The following is a 26472-nucleotide window of genomic DNA, read 5'->3' as shown; positions in this document are numbered from 1 at the left end:
AAAACTGCTGAGGTGCTTCCTAATTGTGGTATAGACCCTGGTAATCTATTGCTGAGTGACTTTTTTTTTTTTTTTTTTTTTGAGACAGAGTCTCGCTCTGTCACCAGGCTGGAGTGCAGCAGCGCAATCTTGGCTAACTGCAACCTCTGCCTCCCGGGTTCAAGCGATTTCCCTGCCTCAGTCTCCTGAGTAGCTGGGACTACAGGAGTGTGCAACCACGCCCGGCTAATTTTTTTTGTATTTTAGTAGAGACAGGGTTTCACCATATTGGCCAGGATGGTCTCGATCTCCTGACTTCATGATCTACCTGTCGCGGCCTCTCAAAGTGCTGGGATTGCTGAGTGATTTTTCTAGACATTGTTCTACTTCTATACCAAAAGCAAAGTAGGATCAAGCCCTGGTATAAAGATTATTTGGTTGGTGCAAAAGTAACGGAGGTTTCTGTCATTATTTTCAATGGCAAAAACCACAATTACTTTTGCACCAACTTAATAATACCTGATCTTCAAGCACTGAAGGTTTACTGAAGTGGGCAGGGGGAGGATCAAGCTAAGTGCTCCCTTAAACAGGAGTTTTTCTGCAACCTGCCCCAGACTTTAGAGCTGAGATGATGCCTATTTACAGGAGGTTTATCAATAAAGTGTTTACTTCAGTTGTTTATATTGAAAGGTATTATAAATTAGTAGGCAAACCACTCTTCAAAGATGATAATGCGAGTTCCAAAACAAGTTAAAATATACACATATTTTTGTATCATAAAAGTCACCAAATATTGACACTGACAGAAAAAAGTAAGGTTTTAAATAAAAGAAATGTTGACATGGTAATCAATGGAATCAGCTAAGGTCTGAAATATATTTAATACAAAAATTTCCACAATTTATACCAAATTTTCAAATTAATAATCTATTCCAAAAATTATGTGATTTTATCAACATTCATCTAGAAAACATTTATAAATTTATATTATAATCAAATTAACAAGCTTCCAAATGTGTATTAGAAAAGCTAACTGCAACCAGTCAGGAAAACCCAAGGAAGCAAAAATCAATACAATCAGTTCTTTACCTGCAGCTCCTTCGAGACTCTCTCTAAGTGATTAGTTATCTTTTTAATCAGATCACTATACATCTGTTCCGAGTGCTGCTGGCATACACATTTATACACACAACTGTAAAACAAACAAAAACCCCCACAAACCAAGTTAATCATAAAGCATTTAACTCATTCCAAGGTTAAAGCACACTTTTGATATATATCCACTGATCCAATAATTCATACCTTCAAAAAGTAACCAATCACAACTTTTAAATAAAAAAATTAATCCTCCCCCATCGGTGTTCAGATGGAAAAGATAGTACTATCTGCTGTAAATATGCTCTTCTAAGTAGTGTACTACACATTTAATCAGTACTAGATAATCTAATAGTAGGTGAGAATCTAAGGTCTGAATATGATAACTATTTATAAACCAGGTTCTCTCTCTCTCTCTTTTTAAACGAATGTCAAAATAAGGAAGAGAGAGTGATTGATAATCAGTAGAGAGAGGTTTCTAACTCACGGAAGTGTTTGCAATACAACCTCTTTGTACATCAGCTGTGTGGAATAACATACTTGTCACTTCCTCCTTTCACTGTGCTGATCTCATATCCCACCCCACTTCCTAATTTGCTGCTTCCATTAACAGGAGCTGAGAAACAAAATAACCGAAGAGAGTTAGAATTGTGTGTCAATAAACACCAACAGATTAAGGTCTCCCTCTGAGACTAAAAATATGATTTTTACACCAGATAACTTCATTCTTGCTTTTATTGCTGACTTCCACAGTGTCTGCATTATGTATGGTGGAGGTGGCAGGCTTACTCTGTCATGATTTGAAAACCACTTTTGAATCAAGAAGTATAAACCAAACTCTCCAATCCGTAAGTGTGGAATACATAAAACACTTACAGAGCCTCATCTTATGCACTCTACATGTTTGCGTGAGGCATAATTCAAGCGCCTTGAACTTCAGTATACCCTTTCAAACCCAAGCAAATTAAATCTTAACTTACCTGTATATCTGTTCATAGGATATGGGGATATAGTCACCAGGACTCTGAGTTAAAAGTTGATCTATGGCACCATCCAATTTTGGCCAGTATGTGCTCTTATAATCTTCAATAGTTATAACATTCATTACTAAAAGTAAAAAGTAAAATAAATATTACTACGTGCCACATGTGGAGCAAACACAAATCACAGCCATTTTGCACTCTCAAATTCCTCTCACTCTTCTGATTTTACACTGACACTCTATCACCTAACTATCCTATTCCAATTAAAAACAAAAAAGGCAACCCAGTCAAGAATGTTAAGCAGCCATTCATCATGAGTTTAAGAGGAGTTAGTATGAACCTGTCCACCTTTAAAAATAACAACCCAACAAGCAATCATCACTGGTTTCCTTCTGGGTTTCCTGTAAGCTTCCATCATCAGTGGAGCAGTCTCAGACATGCTCTGACCCTCAAATACACACTGCCAATTATGTGACAAAATGGCCTATCAATGAACCACAGGAAAATTCGGAGAAATCGTCAACACCAACAATCAATCTTTGTAGACATCCTTGAGGAAATGTACCTAAGGACAGGACTATGAGGATTCAGGTCCAAATGCTGTAATCACAAAGAGGTTGCTGTAAAACTTGCCGAGATTTACAATACCACCAGCACCTCTTCATCATTACTACTGCTCCAACTCAGGCTGCTACTATCTTAAACTGGATAAGCCCAACAGAAAAGAAGTCAGTGAACTGGCACCCTGCACTGAGGCTTACTTCATTCCTACAGACGGGCTCTTACTCCCACACTACAGGTTTCCACAAAGCATTTGTACAGTGGATCCTAACAGCTTTGAAATCCAGGTAACAGTTGCTTCACAGCACTGAAATGTTAATATTAAAAAAAGAGCTACCAGAAGAACCTACCTATATTCTGTGTCATGAACCACAGTTACCTCAGGAGTAACAACAACAAGACCAGGTATTTCACTGTTTATTTTACCAGACTAGGAAGCAGAGTGGTTAAGTGACTTCCTCAAGAACTCAAGGCTCATTACTGTAAGAGATACCAGGTAAAGCAAAGCCTTCCCAGCATCTTTTAATCACATTATCGATTTCCACTCCTTAGTCATCCAGGTTCAAGATTTTTTTCTATGTACCATCTATATCATTTTTGTTCAATACTTTCTTTAAATCAATTCACTTCTGTTATTTAATTTTATTTTACAGGACATCTGAGGAATGAACTACTGATGAATGTTCACAAAACATGGCATAATCTTAAATGCATTTTGCTAAGTGAAAGAAGCCAGACCCAAAGGGCAACATACTCTGAGTCCCATTTACATGATATTAATAAAGGCAAAACTATAGGGAGGAAAACAGATCAGTGGTCGACAGGGGCTGGAAGTTGGGGAGAAGGATTATCTATAAAGCAGTAGCATGGAGGAATTTTTATGGCAATTAACTGTTTTGCATGAAACTGTGGTGGGGGATACACCACTTCACGCATTTGTCAAAACCAAAAGAACTGTATATCAAATTACTATGTAAATTTAAAAAAATCAACAAGGCTGTAGTGGTAAAGATGGAATGCAAAACACAACAAATGAACCTAATTACAAATGAATCACATAACCCACACTGAAGGGAATGGGGAATAAAGGAGTGTTTTGACTAATGTAAAGCTAAAGACAGAAAGAACTGTACACGCACGTGTGCAAACATAACGGTAGGAAGAGGCCAGACCATGTAGGTCCTTATGGGCCGTTGTAAAGACTTTGACTTTTACTCTAAGGTAGAGAGGCCTCTCTGGAGGGTTTTGAGCAGAGGAGTGACATGATCTGGCTTAGGTTTTATATGGATCACTCCAGCAGCTGTGCTGAGAGTAAACTAAGTTTGGAGGCTGTGAGCTAATATGGGGTTGAGCCAGATGGTGGCACTGAGGACAATAAGGAGAGGTCAGATTTCGAAGATATTTTAAAAACAGAGTCAACAAGATTTGCTGATAGATTAGATGTGAGATGTGAAAGAAAGGTCAAGAGTGGCTCCAAAGTTTTTGGCTTCAGCACCGAAGGATGGGGTTGTCGTTTACTAAAATGAGGAAGACTGCACGAAAAGCTTAGCTGTCCAGTGGGCATAGCAGATACTGTTGGTGCCCCACCCATTTACCCCATCCACACCCTACGACTACTTCTCTCAGTGTTCTGTCCAGCTGTCAGAGCTTGCTCTGCTTGCAGGAGAAGCAGGTAAGAAATTGTGGGAGAATTAACAATCCCAGAGCAGCCTTCACCCAATGACTACTGAGGATTCAGTGTCATTACCACCAGTAGCTCCCTCTCCTTTTGGGTGAGATGACTCTAAGGCCCCTGTGATATACTGACTCCCAGAGCTCCCCACTGGTACTAAGCTCCAGCTGCCTACAGTGGTGACTTTACCTTACTGGCTTCCTTATTACCTTCCCTGCCTCACTTCCCCAATCCCCCTAGAGCTGCTTCCCAGGGTCACCCTCTTGCACTTGATACTGAAAAGTGTATATGACCTTTGTATTTATGTAATCCTTAGGATTCAAAGAAAACTGAAAAAGAAATTAAATTCTCACTATGTGACTCTGAGTTATAGAATCCCTTACCAGTGTACCACCTAAACCACATGAAATACCTCTCTACACCAAAAGTTGAGAGTTGAAGGTTAGATAACACGCTCAAAAAGAAAACTGCAAGTAGTAACGCCAGTAATTAACATACCTATCTTCTGGGCTCCTAAAATGCTTAGTTCAATAAACCACATGCTATGGCTCCAGCTGGGAGCACTCCTACTTCTCAAGCACAGGCTTCGCACTTTAGCAAATCACCAAGTCAAAGATATGAAGAAGGGAAAAAAGAAACCAAAACGTTAAGTCCTGCAGTTCTAAGTACAGAACGGGGACTCACTACAGAAACAGTGACTGCTGATGCTTTTAAGTATCTTTGAAAAGAGACTTAAAAACCAAATTGAAAAAGGTATGTGTCACAGTAGAGAACCTTAAACCCTATTTCCACATACAAAAAAAAAGCTGTTTCGATTTCCACACATATTATTTATTATATACAATATACATCTATGTTACCTGAATAGTAAATAGAAAGCCAATTCAGTAACCTTACATACTAGCTAACATAACTTTCTTCCCAGGAAGGTTCTTCATAACCATCTGCAGTCAACACTTAAAATGACAATCCAGGAAACTTTAAGATATTTGTTATTTACTTGCTTATCTCAACGCAATCCTTGGTTTAAAAAACAAAAACTCCTAGCTATTTGTTCAGTTTAACATCTGATACATATAGCCTCAGAGTGTGTGTGTAATCTTGAACTTTAAAACTAGATCCTCTTGTTAGAGATATGTAATCACTTTCAACTTTGCCCATAGAAAAGCTTACACTCACCAAAAGAAAGAGTAGGCCAGGCACGCTGGCTCATGCCTGTAATCCCAGCACTTGGGGAGACCAAGGCGAGAGCACCGCCTGAGCCCAGAAGTTCAAGACTACACTGGGCAACATGGTAAGACCTTACCTCTACAAAAACTTAATTAAAAAAAAAATTAGCCGAGCGTGGTGATGCACACCTGTGGTCTCAGCTACTTGGGAGACTGAGGCAGGAGGATCTTTCAAGCCCAAAGGTCAAGGTTGCAGTGAGCCATGTTCATACCCCTGTACTCCAGTCTGGACAACAAAGCAAGACTGTCTCAAAAACAAAACAAAACACAAAAGAGTAGCCAAAATTCATGCTATGTGTAGAAGATAGCTGATTTACTACTTTAAAATGGGAATGCTAAGAGCAGAGCAGCATGACGGGATCTTAGGAGATCTGCAGGGCTGCCTATTTAGACAATACTTTTCAACTTTTTATTTCTTGATTTCTACACTTCAGTATTAAGCCTGCATTAGAAAATACATAAGCAAAATAAGGAAATATAAATCACTCATAATTTCACCACCAGTATATTGCGGCTGTGCCAGTGTACTGTGCCAGTCTTTTCAATGTATATTATACATGGCTAAAGAGTATGTACAGACTTCCAATGAGCTAAAGAATTCCTTGAATTTTACTTTTTAGATAATTAACTAAATTCCTTTTCTGTATGTAATGAGCAATATCAGCAAGTAAGAGTCAAAATTAAAGTATGAAACCTAAACAAAATTAAGTTACCATTAAATTACTAAATTTCATCTAGGTTAGATTTTCAGCTTGAAAATAATGAACTACTTTTTATGCTATTTAAAGAAGGCACTACAGGCACAAATACCTACAGGAGCCATGCTAATAACATAAATAAGTAAAGCAGGCCTGGTGCAAGAATAAGAAAAGTGGTGAGGGCTTTATTGAAGAGCAGAATGTGTGTTGCCCTCTAGAGGCATAGAGGTTCAAGAAATTTTAAAACACTTACTAAAAAAATGTAAAAACATCATGCCACAAGGCTTAAACCTAGAAACACGTATTTACAAGATAACAAGCTCACACAGTCTAAACCCCACTGAGAAAGTAGTTTAACTGACCTTTACTAAGATAAAATGAAACAAAGTCTGAAACACATGGAATAACTGGAATCTTCATTCAGGAAATATTATCAGGTTGCTGATAAACAGGGAACCATCAGAGGTCTATAATTCATACCAGGCAAGAATAAATATGTTCAACTCTCACACTTTTTTAATCCAAATAACTTGACATATTATTTGTTTATTGTCAATCTCCCTCAAACTAGATGTAAGCCCCATGAAGAAGGAATTCACTGCTAGAGCCCCAACTCTAAACAGTATATGACACATGGTAGGTACTCAGTAACATCTGTAAAGCGAATTAACTTAGTGAGTCAAAATAAATGCTGAACAGAAAAACAGTGCAAGATATACTACTTATTAGCTGTTTTGCAATTAAAGCTTAAATCACATTTGATTTCACACAGGCTGAAGCAAACCAGGTTAGCCCTACTATATAATAATCCTTTTAAGGATTTTTTTTGTTTTATAAGGAAAGAATAAATTCAGGAATTATAGTAAGCATTATGAATTCATACTTGGTCTACTGCAGAGACTGATCATTACTTTCTATCAGTGCTTCAAAAGTGTGAGATCCAGAGCAGCAGCAGCAGCATCACCTGGAAACTTGTTGCAAATGCCCCAACACAGGCCCCAACACAGATCTGCTGAATCAGAAATTCTAGGGGTGGGTGGAACCCAGGAAGCTGTTTAACAAGCCCTCCAGATAATTCTTACGCCTGTTAAAGTTTGAAAACCACTCTAATGCTTCAGCAGCCCTGGACAGCCAGGGTTCACTTAGGTGTTCCTCTTTCCTCAATTGCTAATATATGGTTTGTCTGTTCTCAACAACTTGAATTGGAGAGTCAAATAAAGGTGTGAATATATCAAAACAAAATGTTAAAAAGGTAGCTAGGAACTGTCTTCCTACCAAACATTCACTAAAATTCTTCTCTTCCATATCCCTTCTCCCCACCAAAAAAGCCACCTTCATTTAGAATAGACTCTTTTAAGAATGTAGTAATGGCAATTATAAAATAAATAATTAAGCCAAATTTAAAAGGCTAAATTATGAATGACTTTTTAATTAATTGCAACTAGATAATCAGAACAGACAAGGAGAAAAGAGTCCTTTGTTACCTATTTAACTTGAGCTAGTTAATGTATGCTATCTAAAAGAAAAATTATGACTTTTTGTCACTAGAGTATGCTCATCTGTCAATAACAATCTAATAAATCTGGCTGAATGTTCCAGCAAAATGTTCTGCTCCCTCCAGCACAGGGGGACGACTGAACTCTTCCAACTGTTGGACTCAGAGCAGCTGAAGGCCAAGAACATAACCTGAGGAATGGAAGGGAAGCCCTTGTAGATAAAGAAGAGGAATGGTCATAGAAAGTATAAGAAGTAAAAACCATACAGAAATTTTTTTAACAGAAAAAATTTTATCAGGATAAGAAAATATTTTTGTATAGTTGTACTGTGTTTACATTTTAAGCTAAGAGTTATTACAGAGAAGCCAAAAAGTTTTTTAAAACTTAAGAAGTTTATAAAGTAAAAAAGTTACAGGAAGCTAAGGTTGATATTTAATTATTATTTTTTTGAGACAGGGTCTCTCACTCTGTCACCCAGGCTGGAGTACAGTGGCACAATCTCAGCTCACTGCAACCTCTGCCTCTGGGGCTCAAGTGATCCTCCCAACTCAACCTCCAGAGTAGCTGGGACTACAGATGAGGTTTTGCCATGTTCCCCAGGCTGGTCTCAAACTCCTGGGCTCAAATGATCTGCCTGTCTCGGCCTCCCAAAGTGCTGGGATTACACACGTGAGCCACAGCATCTGGCCAGAAGCAATTTTTAAATAAATTTAGTAAAACCTAAGTGTACAGTGTTTTTAAGGTCTAGAGCAATATACAGAAAGGCCTTCACATTCACTCATGCCACTCACCCACACAACTTCCAGTCTTGCAAGTTCCAATCATGATAGGTGCCCTATACAAGCGTACCGTTTTTTTATTTTTTATACCATGCTTTTATTGTACCTTTTCTATGTTTAAATATACAAATATTATGTTACAGCTGAATACAGTATTCAGTACAGTAGCATGTTGTACATATCATATAGGTTTGTAGCCTAAAAGCAATAGGCTATATCCTATATAGCCTAAGTGTATAGTGGGCTATACCACCTAGGTTTGTGTAAGTATACCCTATGATGTTCCCACAGTGTACAAAATCGCCTAACAAAACAATTATCAGAATGTATCCCTGTTGTTAAGCAAAGCATGACGGTACTTTAACATATCCTGTTCCTTATTATGAGGGGAAAAAAAAAACCTGTACCATCTACTCAGGTATATTTTGATTTGTCAGTACAAGAGGGCAGCAATTATTTCTAAAGTAGGTTAAAGCCTTTTAAAAGTTGTATCTTTTAGGTATTTGTTTGGGAAGTTTCTAAATTTTGGGGTTTATAGTTTGCAAAATTCAATTTAAACACTATGGACAATTTAAAATGTCTACTGTGATCATGAGTTAGTCACTCCTCAGTATATCATTACATTCAGATGACAACAACCAGATGACACTGATGTCTTATTTTTATTTTATCTAAGTTCTCATTAACACACTCTTTAAGGGTTCTGTGCTCCCCACCCCATAAGAAGACAACATTTTGGTCCAAATAAGCCTTGTAACATACCAGCTGTATAAAACCTCCTTTGCCTTGCTTCAAACGAAGTGCCTCGTCCGCCAAAACACTGTAAAACTTGTAGAGCAAACACAGAGTTACTGTTTTACTGCTTAGAAATCTACACAGTTTTCAATTAGAGGAAATGTAATAAAATAGTAGAAACTTCCTTCATCACTACTATCTTAAAAAAAAAAAAACCTAGCTGTAGTGGCCTACCAGCAGATTGAGATCTATGTTCCTTTAGAATAGTTACTATACAACACTGTTCTACAACATCCCATAGGAGTCTGTGACACAGTTCCTAAAACGGACATGTTATGACATACACACATATACAAAAAGTTCAAGAGCTACCAAGACATCCATTTTGGCTCCAACTCCACCTAATCCAAAATCTCATAAAATTCAAAGTACTCAAAATTCAAAACAGAAAAGTATTTGTTCAACTAAGATTACATAGGTGTAAACTATGCTAATTGCAGGTCTACCACAGTTTTAAAATTTCATGGTGTCTTCCAAGATTTAAATAAGTCAATCTCTCCTTGGCATTATGCCCAGTAGAGTCTGAATCTCGAAGCAGTAGCTTGAGTCAGGTGCTGAGGTGGATACCAATGGTGGGTAAACAAACCTTGCCCTGTAGGCCCCTGAGAAGGTCAGGACTTGAGGACATAATACCATGAACAGGCATTTTTGGAAATGGGTGGGAGACGCGATAGAAAAGTCTGCAGACTCAACAGTAAAAAGAAAAGAGAAGGATTATTCTGTGGAGAAACTGAGAGACAAAGGCTTAGGACTCTGAGACCTAGAAACATGCAGGGCAGGACCGTGAGGGAGTGAGAAGCACAGAACTGGCAGATTAAGCAGAAGTAAGCGTAAGAAATGCTCAAACATCTAGCCCCATTTCTTTCATTCCAGAATGCTATGCTCCAGGAAAAATATACTTTACTTCCCCCCACCCCCCCACACCTATCCATTCTGCCATTCTCTCAGAATGGAAGATCCTTCTCTAGAGAAATGAAACAGTCCCAGAGAAAAGAGGTTCACATACTAATACTTGGCAGTTCCTCAACAAAATAGCAGCTCTGCATTCAATCAACCTAACATGAAGGCCAATACTTAAATCTGACAAGGCCCATTATAAACACAGAGCTAGCAATTATCTTTTCACTTTTAAATATGGATAGACAACTAAGAATCACCAAAGATTTGTAGAAAGTCTCAGACAAGAGAGATCAAAACAAAATTTGAAAAGCTAAAAACAAAGATAATCCAGAGAACAGAACTTGTTTAAAAACTATAATTACTATCTTCAGGAAGGTAAGATAAAAATTAAAAACAGTGTCATAAAAAAGAAGCAATCCAAGTGCTCTTAAAAAAAAAAAAAAAGGCTGGGCGCAGTGGCTCACGCCTGTAATCCCAGCACTTTTGGAGGCCAAGGAAAGCGGATCATGAGGTCAGGAGATCAAGACCATCCTGGCTAACATGGTGAAACCCGGTCTCTACTAAAAATACAAAAAAAATTAGCCAGGCATGGTGGCAGGCACCTGTATTCCCAGCTACTCGGGAGGCTGAGGCAAGAGAATGGTGTGAACCGGGAGGCGGAGCTTGCAATGAGCCAAGATCGCACCACTGCACTCCAGCCTGGGTGACAGAGACTCCGTCTCAAAAAAAAAAAAAAAAAAAGGTCAGTGTTAAAAATACAACATCAAGGAAATCTCCCAGAGCTTTACGAGAAAGAGGATGTAGCAAAACGCAGTTAACAGACTTAGAAGATCAAAACAGAAATTCAACATTTGACTACCAATAATTCCAGAGAAAACAGATTAGAGAAAATGTAAAGGGAGAGAAATATTAACACATTAATATAAAAAAAAAACTAAGAAATTTTCTCAAGGGGAAAAAACGAATGGCACCTGACTTCTCCATTGTAATAAGCGTGCTTAAAGTTAATGAAGCAATACTTTTAAAATGCCAAGGAAAAGTTATTTTCCGTTAAGAATTCTATATCCAAACTATCAATCAAGTGTGAAAGCAGCACTTTTAGATATGCCAAGACCTGAAATTTTATGCACACACTCTCTGAAAATGACTAGAAGATATGCACTATATACATACTCGGAAATTCATCAATAAAAAGGAAGACAAAGAAGCAATCATTCCAAGTATCTGGGAAGTCCCTGAGTGGCAACTATGCACTGGCCCTAAGCAATAAACAGAAACAAGAGGACTAACAGCTTCAAAGACAGACAAAAACAAAACCTCATTTGTTTGAGCATTTCAAAAACACCAGTGACAGGTACATGGCGAATCTAACAAAACTGTTGAAAAGTTTTAAGAGTAAGTTCGGCTGGGTGCTGTGGCTCATGCCTATAATCCCAGCGCTTTGGGAAGCCGAGGCAGGTCGATCACCTAAGGTCAGGAGTTAAGAGACCAGCCTGGCCAACATGGTGAAACCCCGTCTCTACTAAAAATACAAAAAAATTAGCTGGTGTGGTAGCATGCACCTATAATCCCAGCTACTCAGGAGACTGAGGTAGGAGGATCGCTTGAACTCGGGAGGCGGAGGTTGCAGTGATCTGAGATCACACCACTGCACTCCAGCCTGGGTGACAGTGCAAGATTCCATCTCAAAAAAACAAAACAAAACAAAAAAACAAAACTGTGACAGTAAAAGAATTAGAAAGGTAAGGTATGTTAGAGGTATAAGAGAACTAAATCCTGGAAGTCAATAAGTAATATAAAAATGATAAATTAAGCAGTAGCAATATCACCACATTGAAATGTGTGGCTAATACCAGAAGAAACAGCTAAATGAATCGTAGTTAAATGACTGACTTTGAGTAACGGGTCCAGGAATGGGAAGGGGTAGGGAAAGGAACCACTGATTTTCATTATGTGTCTTTTTGCATAATTTGAGTTTTAAAATTTTAAATCTGTATTATTTTAATAAGGACAAAGTACTGTTTTTGTTTTTTAAGTACAAAGAGTTTGGTGAATCTCAAATCCTCAGAAATGGAAAAGCAAATCTATTGAAATTAAATTTTTGTTTCAGGGTAAAATTTTGTTTCAGAGTATCTCCAATATTCTAAGTCATACGAAATGAGAAAATTCAGAATTTACCAACTGCCTCTGGACCTCTCTACCTGACTGTTTCACAGACACCTTAAAAGAGACAGACAGAAACACACACACACACACCCTCACTTCACACCTTTACTCCTTCCACATCTGGGTCAAAGGCACTGACAGCTACCCATCATCCAAACCAGCAATCTTTAATCTTCATCTTCCTTCCCTCACCCCCCAAATTTTGTAGATTCTAGTCCCTAACTATCTCCAAATTGAAACCTCCTTTTAAATTTTTATTTGTTCAAGTCTCCATCTCTTGTCTAGACTACAGAAATTCTAACACCCTAACTAGACTCTAGGCCTCCATTCTCTCTCCGCTCTAAATTAACACACTAAGACAAATGTCTCCCTTAAAACCTCCCATTACTACAGAAGAAAATCCTTCCTCTAACATGGTCCTTCACTATCTAGCCTTTTGTATCTATCCATGTTTAATTTGTGCCACTCTCTCCTCACACTCTGTATTCCAAAAATAATTTCAATTCTGGGTCTCTGGCAGAGGCCGCCCCTCGGCAAGGAAGTCTCTTCCAGTCCAGCTTCCCCATCCCCACCCCCAGCCTCCTGGCCAACTTCAATTCATTTTTATAAAGACTCTCTTTCCTGAATGCTACTAAATACATAACTTTATTATAGCATTTAATCATAATGTATCATAATTATCTTTCTATCATCTCCCACATTAAACTGTGTCTCTTCATTACCAGAGGCTAAAATATTACTTTGGCATACAATAAACACTTAATAAAGTGCCATTCAGATGATGAATCAGCATACCTGCAACTACATATTACAGATCTATTCAACTTTATCTATAGAGTTTAATAACCAAATGTCCACAAAAGCAGGAAGAAAAATGGAAAGCCAGTTTGCCCTGTCAAGACATACCATAAAAGGATATTAACAATCAACTTCTATATAGTGCTTAACAGTTTACAATGTGAATACATATGGTCTACAGAGTTTACAGTAAATAAACCGTATTCATTTTCTTTAGAGATTTGGGACTGGGCCTTAAGTAAACATTAAAATGCCTTTCTCTTACAGTTTCATCAACGTCATTTTATATGACGCAGGTCAAAAAATAGCAAGACAAGATCCCCAATAAGATACTGAAGTTTGGCCAGGAACAGTGGCTCACTCCTGTAATCCCAGCACAAATGGGGCCAGTTTGGTGGAGTATGATCAATCTGAAAACCCTGACCTCACGAAACCCTGCTTACACACCCCTCCTCCCAACATGAGACTAACTTTACTTGATTGAAGACCCTGCCATGATATTACCTGAAACCTCACAAAAAAGATTCTCTCTAAGCAGAACTGTCTCTAGATCTCTAACTAGAATCAGATTTCCCAAGGGAACAAGTACCAAACCTAAATAAATAGGAGACAGCTTACATTCCAGAAGAACTATAAGACTTTTAATACACTATACTGGCAGAAACCTGGGAATACAGGTGGGCATGGATTGTGAGGGTGCTGAATAATGAAGAAAGAACTTTCGACGCAACAAGTCATTAAAAGGAATACGCTTACTAGAGATTCTTTATTCACTATACTACTTCAAGAAACTGGGTACAGTTCTAACAGTTGGCTTGGTTAACTGAAACCTGGACTGTCAGCCTGATTTAAGAGCAGGATTAACAGCAACTTAGATACCAAAAAAGAAAACATTAGTGAGCGTGAAGATATAGCATTAAAACTTTTCCAAACTAAAGCACGGAGAGTTAAAAAAAAAAAAATCTTTAAGAAAATGAACAGAACCTCAGTGACTCATGGTACAATAACAAGTGTTATAACATATGTGTAACTAGTGGCAGAGTGGTTCTGACAAAAAATAATGAATAATTTTCCAAATTCGACAAATTCTAAAACCCCACAAATCCAAAAAATAAACACTAAAAAAGAACATAAAAAATTGCTGAAAACTTAAGATAAAGTAAAAATTTTGAAAGTATCCAGAAAAAAAAAAGGGACATATTATGTAGAGAGAAACAAAGATAAGACTATACAGACAACATTTATTAAAGAAACAATAAGGCAGGTGCAGTGGCTCACCCAAGGTCAGGAGTTCAAGACCAGCCTGGCCAACATGGTGAAACCCTGTCGCTACTAAAAATACAAAAATTAGCCGGCCATGGTGGCGTATGCCTGTAGTCCTAGCTATTCGGGAGGCTGAGGCAGGAGAATCGCTTGAACCCAGGAGGTGGAGGTTGCAGTGAGCTGAGATTGCGCCACCGTACTCCAGCCTGGGCAACAAGAGCGAAACTCTGTCTCCAAAAAAAAAGAAAAAAGAAACAATGCAGGTCAGAAGACAATGGAAAGACTCTTTAAAGTGTTTATAGAAGAAGAAAAAAGGCTGTATATCTAGAATTCTATATCCAGCAAATATCCTTAGAAAATGAAGATAAAGATTTCTGCAGACAAAAGCTGAACAAATTGAAGGCCAACAGAACTACATTATAAGAAATATTAAAGGAAGTTCTAAAGAGGGAAGAAAAATAAGAGGTGGAAACTTCCATCTACACAAAGGAAAGAAGAGGGACAGAAATGGTAACTATCTGGGTAAATCCAAGACTTACATTCCAGTTTATTATTATTTCAAAGAAATCTCAGTATGATTCCATTCATATGAAAGATCAGGAGGCCGGGCGCGGTGGCTCACACCTGTAATCCTAGCACTTTGGGAGGCCAAGGAGGGTGGATCACCTGAGGTCAGGAGTTCGAGACCACCCTGGCCAACATGGCAGAAACCCCGTCTCTACTAAAAATACAAAGTTAGCTGGGCATGGTGGCGCATGCTTGTAGTTCCAGCTACTCAGGAGGCTGGGGCAGGAGAATCACTTGAGCCCGGAAGGTGGAGGGTGCGGTGAGCTGAGATCGCACCATTGCACTCCAGCCTGGGCAACAAGAACAAAACTCCATCTCAAAACAAAAACAAAAACAAACAAACAAAAAACAAAGATCTGGAATAGGCAAACCCATAGAGACAGAAAGCAAATTGGTGGATGCCAGGGGCAGGGAGAAGTGAGGAAACGGGACTAATTGCTTAACGGGTATGGAATGTTATTTTGGGTTGATGAAAATGTTTTGGAACTAGATAGAGAGAGGCAGTTGCACAACACAGAGCATGTACTAAATGCCACTGAATTATTCACTTTAAAATAGTTAATTGTGTGTTACATAAATTTCATTCCAAGTTTTTTTGGGGGGCCGGGGCGGGAACAGATTCTCGTCATGTCGCCCAGCTTGGAGTGCAATGGTGTGATCTCAGCTCACTGCAACCACCACCTCCTGGGTTCAAGCAATTCTCCTGCCTCACCCTCCTGAGTAGCTGGGATTATAGGTGCACAGCACTACACCCGGCTAATTTTTGTATTTTTAGTGCGGACGGGGTTTCACCACGTTGGCCAGGCTGGTCTCAAAGTACTGACCTCGTGATTCACCCACCTCAGCCTCCCAAAGTGCTGGGATTGCAGGCATGAGCCACCACGCCCAGCTCATTCCAACTTTTAAAAAAGATAAGTGACTGTTTTGAGCAAAATTAATTACAGTGTATTTGGGGAATTATGACATATATCAAAGTAAAATGTACAGCAATAGCATAAAGGACAGGAGTGGATAAATGGAAGTATTCTGCTATTAGATTTTTACATTATAAGTAAAGTAGTCTAATACTATTTGAAGGTAAACTGTTATAAGTTAAACTTTCATAATCATAAATCCTAGAGTAACCCCCAAAGAGCAAAACAACCATGCTAATAAGCCAAACTGGAGACAAAACTGAATCATAAAAATACCAAAAAAGAAGACAGGAAAAGGGCTGGGCACAGTGGCTCACGCCTGTAATCCTAGCACTTTGGGAGGCCGAGGCAGGCGGATCACCTGAGGTCAGGAGTTCAAGACCAGCCTGGCCAACATGGAGAAACCTCATCTCTACTAAAAATACAAAAATTAATTGGGTGTGGTGGTGCATGACTGTAATCCCAGCTACTCAGGAGGCTGAGGAAGGGAATCACTTGAACCTGGGAGGCGGAGGTTGCAATGAGCTGAGATCATGCCACTGCACTCCAGCCTGGGTGACAGAGAGAGACTCCGTCTCAAAAAAAAAAAAAAGAAGACAGGAAAAGAGGAATATTTTTTAAATAACAGATGGACAAAGAGTAAACAAAAGTGCAAGACAATATGATTTAAACCCTACCATATTGGTAACTACATTAAACACAATGGTAGCAGAGGTTGTCAGACTGGATTTTAAAAAAGCAAGATCCAACCATATGCTGTCTACAAGAAATGTACTTTACACAAATAAATTAAAAGTAAAATGATGGTAAAAGATACATTATGCAAACAATAATCCTTAAAAAAAAAACGGGGAATGCCTACAAGTAAAAGTAGTCTTGGCTGGGAATGGTGGCTCATGCCTGTAATCCCAGCACTTTGGGAGGCCGAGGTGAGTGGATCACAAGGTCAGGAGATCGAGACCATCCTTGCTAATACGGTGAAACCCTGTCTCTACTAAAAAAATACAAAAGAAAAAAAATTAGCTGGGCATGGTGGCAGGCGCCTGTAGTCCCAGCTACTCAGGAGGCTGAGGCAGGAGAATGGTGTGAACCCAGGAGGCAGAGCTTGCAGTGAGCCGAGATCACGCCACTTGCACTCCAGCCTGGGCAACAGAGCGAGATACTGTCTCAAAAAAAAAAAAAAAAAAAAAAGGAGTCTTTAGGGTAAGCAATATTAACAAGGATAAAGACAGACATTCCATCATGATAAACAGTCAATTCATCAAGAAGATATGCAACAATGCTAAATCTGATGGACTAAATAAGATTAATGAAATAGAACTGATGCCCATATACATACATGGTCAGTTATTTCTGACAAAGTTGCCAAAGTAACTCAGTAAGAAAAGGATAGTCTTTTCAACAAATAGTGCCAACACAACTGGATATCCATATGGAATAAAAGGAGCCTCGATCCTTATCTCACACTAGACAGACATCAACTCATAATTCAGATCACAGACCTAAGCGTAAAAGCTAAAACCATAAAACTGCTATGAAAAAATACAGATAATATCTTGACTTTGGGGTAGGCAAATATTTCTTAGGATACAAAAAAAAAAAAACAGCCAGAGAAGAAAAAACTAACAGTTTAGACATCATCACAACTGAAAAACATCTACTCTTCAGAAGACACCGTTAGGGAAAAAAAAGACAAGCCAGAGAGAGAAAACAGTAATAATAGTTGTCTGACAAAACTTGTATCCAAAATTTACAGTGAATTCTTTAAACAAATTAAGACATAAAACAAAAGAAATGAGGAAAAGATGTGAGCGGATTATCACAAACAAAATTATAAGGCAAGCAAATGATCACATGAAAAAGCCAACGGCACATGTCAAAGAGGAATGCAAAATAAATACACAAAGAGATACTACTTATCCTCTAGAACAGGGGTCCCCAACCCCAGGCAGCAGGAACCGGTAGGTGGCCTGTAAGGAACCAGGCCACACCGCAGGAGGTGAGCTGTGGGCCAGTGAGCATTACCACCTGAGCTCCACCTCCTGTCAGATCAGCGCAGGAATTAGATTCTCAAAGGAGCACCAACCCTATAACGCAAGGGATCTAGGTTGCGAGACTCTAAGACCTGATGATCCGAGGTGGAACAATTTCATCCCAAAACCATCCCCTAGTCCACAGAAAAATTGTCTCTTCCGCGCAACTGGTCCCTGGTGGGGACCGATGCTCTAGAAAGGCTAAACTTTAAAAGACTGATGATACCAAGAATGCAGCGCCTAACCAATACAAGCGCCAATTAAGTAAGTGGAGCAACTGGAGCTGTCATATACAGCTGATGGGAGTGTAAAATGGTGCAACCACCCTAAAGAATTGTTTGGCAGTTTCTCATAAACATGTCAATTATATATAAGCAAGGAATTCCACTTGTATGAAACCTTTACCCACACCAAACCTTGTACATGGTTGTTTACAGCAGCTGGGTTCATAACAGCCAAAACCGGAGACCACCTAAATGATCAACCTAATGACCAACAAATTAATGATTTTTTGGTAAATAAAAAAAAAAGACTACTTTGGATATCAAAAAAAAACAAAAAACAAAAAACTACTCCTCAGCCAGAAAAAAGAATAAGTAACTGATATATGTGAGAACACGGAAGAATCTCAAGAACAGAATAAGAAGAAACAAGCCAAGCACAAAACAATACACACTGTATGATTTCATATAAATGAAATCATACAGTGACAGAAAGCAGATCAGTAGGAATGCTTGGGGCTGGGGGAAGCAGGCAGGGTTAACTGACTGCAAAGAGACACAGGGAAGGCGGAGCATGGTAGTTTACAACTGTAATCCCAGCACTCGGAGTCCAAGGCAGATAGATCACTTGAGGCCAGGAGTTCAAGACCAGCCTGGCCAACATGGTGAAACCCCATCCCTACTAAAAACACAAAAATTAGCTAGGCGTGGTGGTGTGTGCCTGTAATCCCAGCTGCTCGGGAGGCTGAGGTGGGAGAATCACTTGAACCCGGGCGCCAGATGTTGCAATGAGCCGACATCGTGCCACTGCACTCCAGCCCGGGCAACAGAGTGAGATCCTGTCTCCAAAAAAAAAAAAGAGAGAGAGAGAGACATAGGGAAGTATTTCAGGGTGACAGAAATGTTCTCTTGGTTGTTGTGGTGGTTACCGCTGGACAGACAGTCCTCCGTGGGGCCTCACGCACTCCGACATGTCTTACTGAGTGTGCCAGGAATGCAAGGCCATGACCAATCACTCTTGAACCTGGGCCATTCTGTACCTGGTAACCTTGAAAGACGAGATAACATCTCCCTCTAGACAAAGAGCAGGCTTGATCACTGCTTTCTATAAAAGTAGTGGATTCCCCAAGATTGATGTTCTTCAGCTGCAATACAAAACCACTGAGAGCATCCATCTTGGCCATAGTATGTCACCCTCTTGGGACTTGGGGGAAGGGGAAACTATGCAAATATAGCAATTCTCATGCTGTGTGCTATGATAAGAAAAATAAATTCCTTCATCTCTCACCCAGGAGTCCCCCAGCTTATGTCAGTACCCGGTAATACAAGTTGAGAATCCTAAATCCAAAAATCCAAAATCTGAAACTTTTTCAGCACCAATATGATGCTTAAAGGAAAATGTTCATTGGAAAATTTTGGATTTTGAATTTTTGGATTTGGGATGCTCAATCATTTGGTATAATGCAAATATTCCAAAATCCAAAAAAATTCTGAAATCCAAAACACTTGTGGTCCCAAGCATTTCGGATGAGGGACAGTCAACCTGTAATAGTAATAGGCTACCTTTTAGCTATTAGTAGGGTAAAATCAAATTCCACACCAGACGGTGACATGGGTTAAAATGCATCAAACTGCACACCTAAAATGGGTACACTATATTGAATGGAGGGGGAGGAGAAGAGGTGTGGAGGAAAAAAATGGACACAGAGAAAAAGGAGGAAAGGAAAAGGAAGAAGAGTTAGGAGGAGGCAGTCAGAACAGAAATTCCTTAGAACGTGGAGAAATGAGTCCAGACATATGAAGAAAGGAATATAAATTTGTCATGTTCTAACCCATTCTTACTCCCTAAACTGTGCTCTGAGAAGGTCCTTCACCAACTGAGAAATATATAAATAATTAAATATAATTACTGAAAAAAATGCTGTGGTGGTTGTCCCTTGTAATTCTGGGTTAAAGATGGGCAATATTGCCATTAAAAGAGGTTCCCTGATTTCAGTGGAATAGTTCTACTTCCAGAGTGACAAAGTAGAAATAACTTCCAGATATAAAATGGGCATGATTATCTAAAGAGGCAGCAGGGCCAGAGCGATTAGCAGAATGGCTTGGATTTCTGGTGGCTTGGATCTCCCTCATGGTGGCTAACCATGACATCCTTAGGAAAACAAAGGCAATATACTGGGGTATTACTTGATCTGTTATAATGGACAGAAAAGAAAAACTCTAGGTATATTAAACAGAGGTCTCACTTAAGTGGCATAATGGAGAGCCATGTAACCTCACCTAAAACCCATAATGAGCCTATTCACAGACACAGAAATGCTGGGATAAAGAAGAGGATGAGTTCCACTGAGGAAGAACCCGGAATAATTAAAGTCTTCCTCCTAGCCTTTTCCAATAGAACATGCAGGTATTCATTAGGGAGATAGTACATTTGGGAAATGGAAATCACTGAGACTTTTCAAGGATTAATAAACACTGGATCTAAGCCAATACGAACCCTAAGAGACAGGAATGTCACTATGGTAAACCAGGCAGATCAGGGGCTTATGGACGTCACATAAATGGTGTTTTGGCCTCAATCCATCTCACAGTAGGGCTGGTGGACCCGTAGTAACACTGTAACTCCCCCAGTTCTGAACACTAGTTCATAGTTCCCTAACCTGTGAAGTCAGGAATATCAACATAGGAAGGGCTAGATGTACCCTTTCCTACCAAAGTAATAAACTCGAAGCAACAAACAACACATCTCTGTGGGAACTACAGAAAACACTATCAATGTCAAAGACTTTAAGAACGGAGGGCCAGGCGTAGTGGCTCACGCCTGTAATCCCAGCACTTTGGGAGGCCAAGGCAGGTGGATGACCTGAGGTCAGGAGTTTGAGATCAGCCTGACCAACATGGTGAAACCCATCTCTACTAAAAATACAAAAATTAGCCGGGTGTGGTGGCGCGCCCCTGTAATCCCAGATACTCAGGAGGCTGAGGCAGGAGAATTGCTTGAATCCGAGAGGCAGAGGTTGCAGTGAGCTGAGACTGCGCCACGGCACTCCAGCCTGGCGACAGAGCGAGAATCTGTCTTTAAAAAAAAAAAAAAAAAAAAGGAATGGTGATAATTATGACATTCCGATTTCATGGGCCTGTTTGGCCAGAGCAAAAGAGATGAGTCTTGGAGCATGACTGTGGATTATCATCAATCAAATCCAGAGTGACTCCAATTTTAGTTGCTGTTCCAGACATGGTCTCTTCCCTGTGACAAATCAACACCATCCCTGGCACCTACCATGTATCCATCAAGATAACAAATGCTTTTTATCTCTGTCCCAAAACTAGAAACCAACACAAGCTGTTTTCACCTTACAGTCTAAAGTATACATTCACTGCCATAGCTGAGGGATACACTAATACAGCAGCTATCTTTCATTATCTGGTCCACAGAGACTTCGGGCATCTCAACATCTCACAAGTCCACTACACTGTTATTCCCACAAGCAAGTATAAGTTTTCCTATATTACCATATCCCCACTGCACTTGGCACTATTCATTCAGCTTTCTAATTTTTGTCAACCTAACAGGTGGAAAAAGACATTCCGTTACTATTTTATTCTTTAATTTTTCGGGTATATTTATGAGGTATATGGGATATTTTGATACAGGCATACAATGTGTAATAATCCCATCAGGGTAAATGCGGTACCATCACCTCAAGCATTTATCTTTTGTTTTACAAATAATCCAATTATACTCTTTTCCATTACTATTTTAATATGCATGTCTCTGAATATTAATAAATTCATCTCTTCTTATGCTTGTTAGGGTTTCCTATTCTATAAGCTACTTATTAATATCCTTTGCATATTTTTCTACAGAAGTTGCTGCCCTCTTGTTGTTGATGTATAGTAAGTAGTCCCTTGTCTAGTCAGATCATCATCCCTTGTTAATTTTAGGCACTGTAAATATCTTCTCTCATTCTTTCATCTTTTGCCAAATGAATAATTTTCATACAATCAAAATACTTAATTTTTCACCTTTATAAGCTTTTGAAGCTTTAAAAAGTACTTCCCTGTCCCTAGGGAAAGAGCTTAACATTTTCAATAATATTAACTTTGGTTTTTCTTTTCACATTTAGGTCTTTAATTCATTTAGAGTCTATCCATTTATGATATTAAATTTATTTTTTCTCTATATAGTGAGTCACTCTCCCTAACAACATATGACTCCTTTCTCCAGTGGTTTATGATGCCACTTAAAAAGTTCCCAACTTTTATACATGTATCTAGGTAAGTCTCTGCCCTCCAATTTGTTTCCTTGGTCTATTTTTCTGTTCTTGCACTTACACCACTTTACTACAGCCTTGACATCTTAACTTCTAATAAGGCAAGCCTCCCATCCCCTAACAAATCTTTAAGATTGATTTAGTTATTCACAAACTTTATCCCACCCACCATATAAATTTTAGACTTAGGCTGTTGAGTTTGTCAAACCAAATGTAATTTTGACGTCCTTTAAACTGAATTTATAAAATGCAGAAAATTAGTATTCTTATAAGTAATTTGATCCAAGAGCAAGGAAAATAGTACCATTTATTTAGATTATCCTCTAGTTTCTTTTTCACGTTTTAAAGTTTCCTTTTTAAAGATCTTGCGTAGTCACAGGTTAATCCCTAGAGACTTTAGAGTTTTGTTGCTATTATTGCATATAGTATTTACTTTTGATTATCTTTACTAGTTATCACTAGTTTAGTAAATGCTATCAAATTTTTATAAGTTTATCTTAAATCCAGCAATCCTACTAAACTCTTACTAGTTCTAAGTTTTCTCTGGATTTTAATGGTTCATCTAGGTAGGTGATCATATTATCTGCAAATAATAACCTTTATTGCTTCCCTTACAATCTTTATACCTTTTTTTTTTGCTCCTTATGTTAGCCAGGACCTTCCTACAATTCTAAACAGTAGTGATGACAGGAGCATCCTTATCTTGTTACGGATCTTAAAGTATATGTATCTAAAATTTCTCCATTAAGTATTATTATTTACTGAAGGTTTTTGGTAATAACCTTTATCTAGTTATCTTGTACTCCTGGGTTACCAAGAGTTTTTATCATAAATAGCTGCTGGATCTAGTTGAATGATTTCATGGCACCAATTGAGATAATCGTAATTTTTTTCCTTTAGTCTATTAATGAGCTAAATTAGATAAGTGGATGTTAAGCCATGCTTACATCTCTAGGACTAACTCTATGGATCAGGACTCTATAACACACTGTTGGATTTGATGAGCGAGTATTTTTTCTGCAGTATTTTCATTTCTATGCTAAGTAAAACAGACCTATAATTTTCTCTTCTTACACGTCCTTATCTGTTTTAGAATCAAGATTTCACAAGCCTCATAAAATGAACTTGGTATTTTTTCTCACTATTTTCCAGGGCAACTTGCAAACACAATTCAGTGTTAAAGTATGATGGAACTCATCAGCGTATCTGGATCCAGAGCTTCTAAAAAGGGAGATCTTTACCATTTCAGTTTATTAGTTCAAGATATTTCTTCTGATACCAATTTTCACATTTACTAGTTTTCTAAGAACTATATTTTTCATTTAGGCTTTCAAATTCATCAGCCTAAGTTCATAACGTTCTTTTTTTAATCTGATATTTGTAGTTATTTTCCATTTTTCATTTATTTGCATCTTTTTTGCTTGTCGATTAGATCAGAGGTCTGCCTAGCTTACTCATCTTTTCACAAAAATAACCTTTTGGTGTGACAAATCCTTTTGTTCTCAATTTTACTGATTTCTGTTTCTAACTTTATGCTTTTTTTTTTGAACTCTTCAAATGAACTTTACTAAGGCAATCTTCCTTCATGACTCAGGTGAAGTCATTCTGCCACTCTACAGAAGGTCTGGTTCCACAACACAGCCTTCAACACACAAACTATACAATATAAACATGATTATCATGAATAAGGAGAAAAAGCGTATATAATCTTACCAAACCTACATATCAATGTCTTTGACTAAGGCAGTATCTTGAGGCAAATAAAATTACACGCTGTTCCCACACACAGTGTGTAAGATTCCGACTATCTGCATCAAGGCAAATATTTTCTCTGCACAGCTAACTGGACAAGTACAGCTTGATAAAATTAGTAGCTAGAAATGAACTCTCCAGTTGCTTTACCAGATGCCATTCAAAACTTGCAGTTAATAATAGGAGAGAAAAACCTGGGCTGTGATGGTCACATTCATTTTCAACATCCTATCACCACCACCACCATCACCACCACACACACACACACACACACACACACACACACACACAAACCAAAGTAAAAGCACATTCTTTTCCTAGCTATGGAAGCATACATACATCCTGGTCAGAGGCAGTTTCGGATTACGAAACAGATTTTGGTCTTAAATCTTAATGCGTGCAATTGAGCGTTAAGACAGACCACTAACATAAAGTTCAACATGTAACCCAATCTTGGGTTTGGACACAAGACATAACCCATCCTGAAAGGCTTATTCTTATGAGTGTAAGCGCTGAAAAGTGATTTTATGCATTATTAGCTTCAAGACGATGTCGGAGCTGCCACTGCATCGGAAAGCAACTCATCATTTCCCTAGCAGGATGCAAAGGTGTAACACAGAAGAGGAGGAACAAGGTGTAGATACAGGTCAACTTTCAAATTCCTTACTTGTTTAACACAGCCTGGCCAAAAGCACAAGAACACAAGTTGCCAGATTTCTTTTCTCTCTGTGGCTGCAAAAGACTGAAGGCCTTTCCCTAAGGAGACTCAGGCAGCCTTATTTTCCCCTCACTTTTAGGGTGAAACTTCAAGAGAAGACGGGTGCGAAAAGAGCTTCCCAATGTTGAGAGACTGCCAGTTGTGATAGGGATCGCGTTGACAGAACTTGGGGCTCCGTGTGTACCAGGCTGCCTCTCTAGGCCAGGTAATACAAGAAGCCAGGGCCGCTCAGGCGCTGGCCGCAGACATCAAATGAGGGGGAGGGGACGGTGAGGGGGAGGGAGGCAGGGAGGCGAAGGCGGACGGGGAGAAGAGGAAAGACCGAGGCCTGAAACAAAGGAAGCGGAGCTTTCTCCAAGAGGGGGTGGATTCGGCGTCCGAGTGAGGTGGAGAAAAGCCAAGGCTGCAGGGAAAGGCTGGACTCACAGAACTTGGAGGTGGAGGTGTTGATGTTGATGGTGGAGCTGGCGGTGGGGGCGGGGGCCGCCTTGGCCACGGCGGCGGCCGCGTCGCAGCTCTTCAACATCATGATCACCCCATTAGCCTCCGGCGGTGGCGGCGGCCCCATCGGGAGCCCCTCCTTGGGGCCTTTCCTGTCCACGGAGACCGCGGGCACCGCCAGCAGCTGCCCCCCTGGAGGCTCTCGGGCAGGGGCCGGGATCGACGAGGGGGGCGGCGGAGGTGGCAGGGGCTGCCGGAAGCCGTCCACCGCAGCCTCCCAGTTGTTGTGGTTCTGGTCGTCCATCATCGCCTCGTAGCTGCCCCCCTCCTCCTCTTCCATGCTTTCCTCCATCCTGCTGGCCCCCGGCACCCGCCCGCCTCACAGGCACCTGCCGCCCGTCTCAACCCCGGGCCAGCGGGCACCGCTGCCTCCCCGAGCTTACATCGCCGGGGGCAGGGATGGGCGCAGCGGAGAGGGCTGCGGTAAGCAGGGTCTCTCGCTCTCCGCGGGGCCGACTAGCTAGGAGACGCGGCTGACGGCGGTGGGCGCTCCGGGCTCTAGTCTGGGAGAGGCAGCCGTAAAGCAGCGGCGCTCCTCACGACATTTTACCGCGGCTTCCAACAGGCAGTTGGAAAGGGCAGCTGGGGGCGCGGCCAGGAGGGCACGTGGTGCGAGGGACTGGCCGCGAGAAAGCGGAGCCAAAAGGGGCGGGAGCTGTGAGTCACTCCCACGCAACAGGGCAGAGGTTCGCCCCGCCTCGGCTGGCAGGGAGCTGACAAGGGAGGCGCGACGGGTCCGGACGGGCATTCGCCGGCCCCGCCCCCGGCCCGGCCTCACGTGACAAAGGCGTTTGTCTTGCGCACGCGCGTTCGCAATCTGGTTACCATGACGACGAGGAGCTCGCCGGCTCCTGAGGACGCGCGCGGAGCGGTCTTGGCAGTAGCTGTAGACTGGCCAGAGTTATTGGAGGTGTTTTTCTCGCATCCTCCAAGTCTACCGGGCCTTCGCACTTCTGAGTGCCTGAGAGCCCCGGCTTTTGCTTGGGACGGAGATACGGGACCACAAGAGGCCCCGGGGTCGCAGGTTGTAAACCGATGAGACCGGCCTGGGCGGCCCGTGGTCCGACTGCTCTTAGGT

At 40.2% G+C, this 26472-nt stretch overlaps 1 protein-coding gene across 2 annotated transcripts in view; it reads right to left on the bottom strand.

Annotated features, from left to right (window-relative positions):
- CACUL1 (CDK2 associated cullin domain 1) overlaps nucleotides 1–26128 on the bottom strand; it is a 78882-nt gene extending 52754 nt beyond the window's left edge. For both annotated transcript variants that reach the window (XM_032176629.2, XM_058435968.1), the window contains exons 1-3: nucleotides 25320–26128; nucleotides 2055–2181; nucleotides 1069–1171 (exon numbers count right to left, since the gene is read on the bottom strand). In XM_032176629.2, the coding sequence (XP_032032520.1) occupies nucleotides 1069–1171; nucleotides 2055–2181; nucleotides 25320–25686 (597 nt within the window). In that variant the 5' untranslated portion in view covers nucleotides 25687–26128. The remainder of the gene's footprint in view (nucleotides 1–1068; nucleotides 1172–2054; nucleotides 2182–25319) is intronic.
- Between the last annotated feature and the right edge of the window lie 344 nt (nucleotides 26129–26472).

Source organism: Hylobates moloch, unplaced genomic scaffold (assembly GCF_009828535.3).
Source record: "Hylobates moloch isolate HMO894 unplaced genomic scaffold, HMol_V3 SCAFFOLD_3, whole genome shotgun sequence".
Taxonomy (NCBI): domain Eukaryota; kingdom Metazoa; phylum Chordata; class Mammalia; order Primates; family Hylobatidae; genus Hylobates; species Hylobates moloch.
This window is presented reverse-complemented; position numbering and strand designations above follow the sequence as displayed.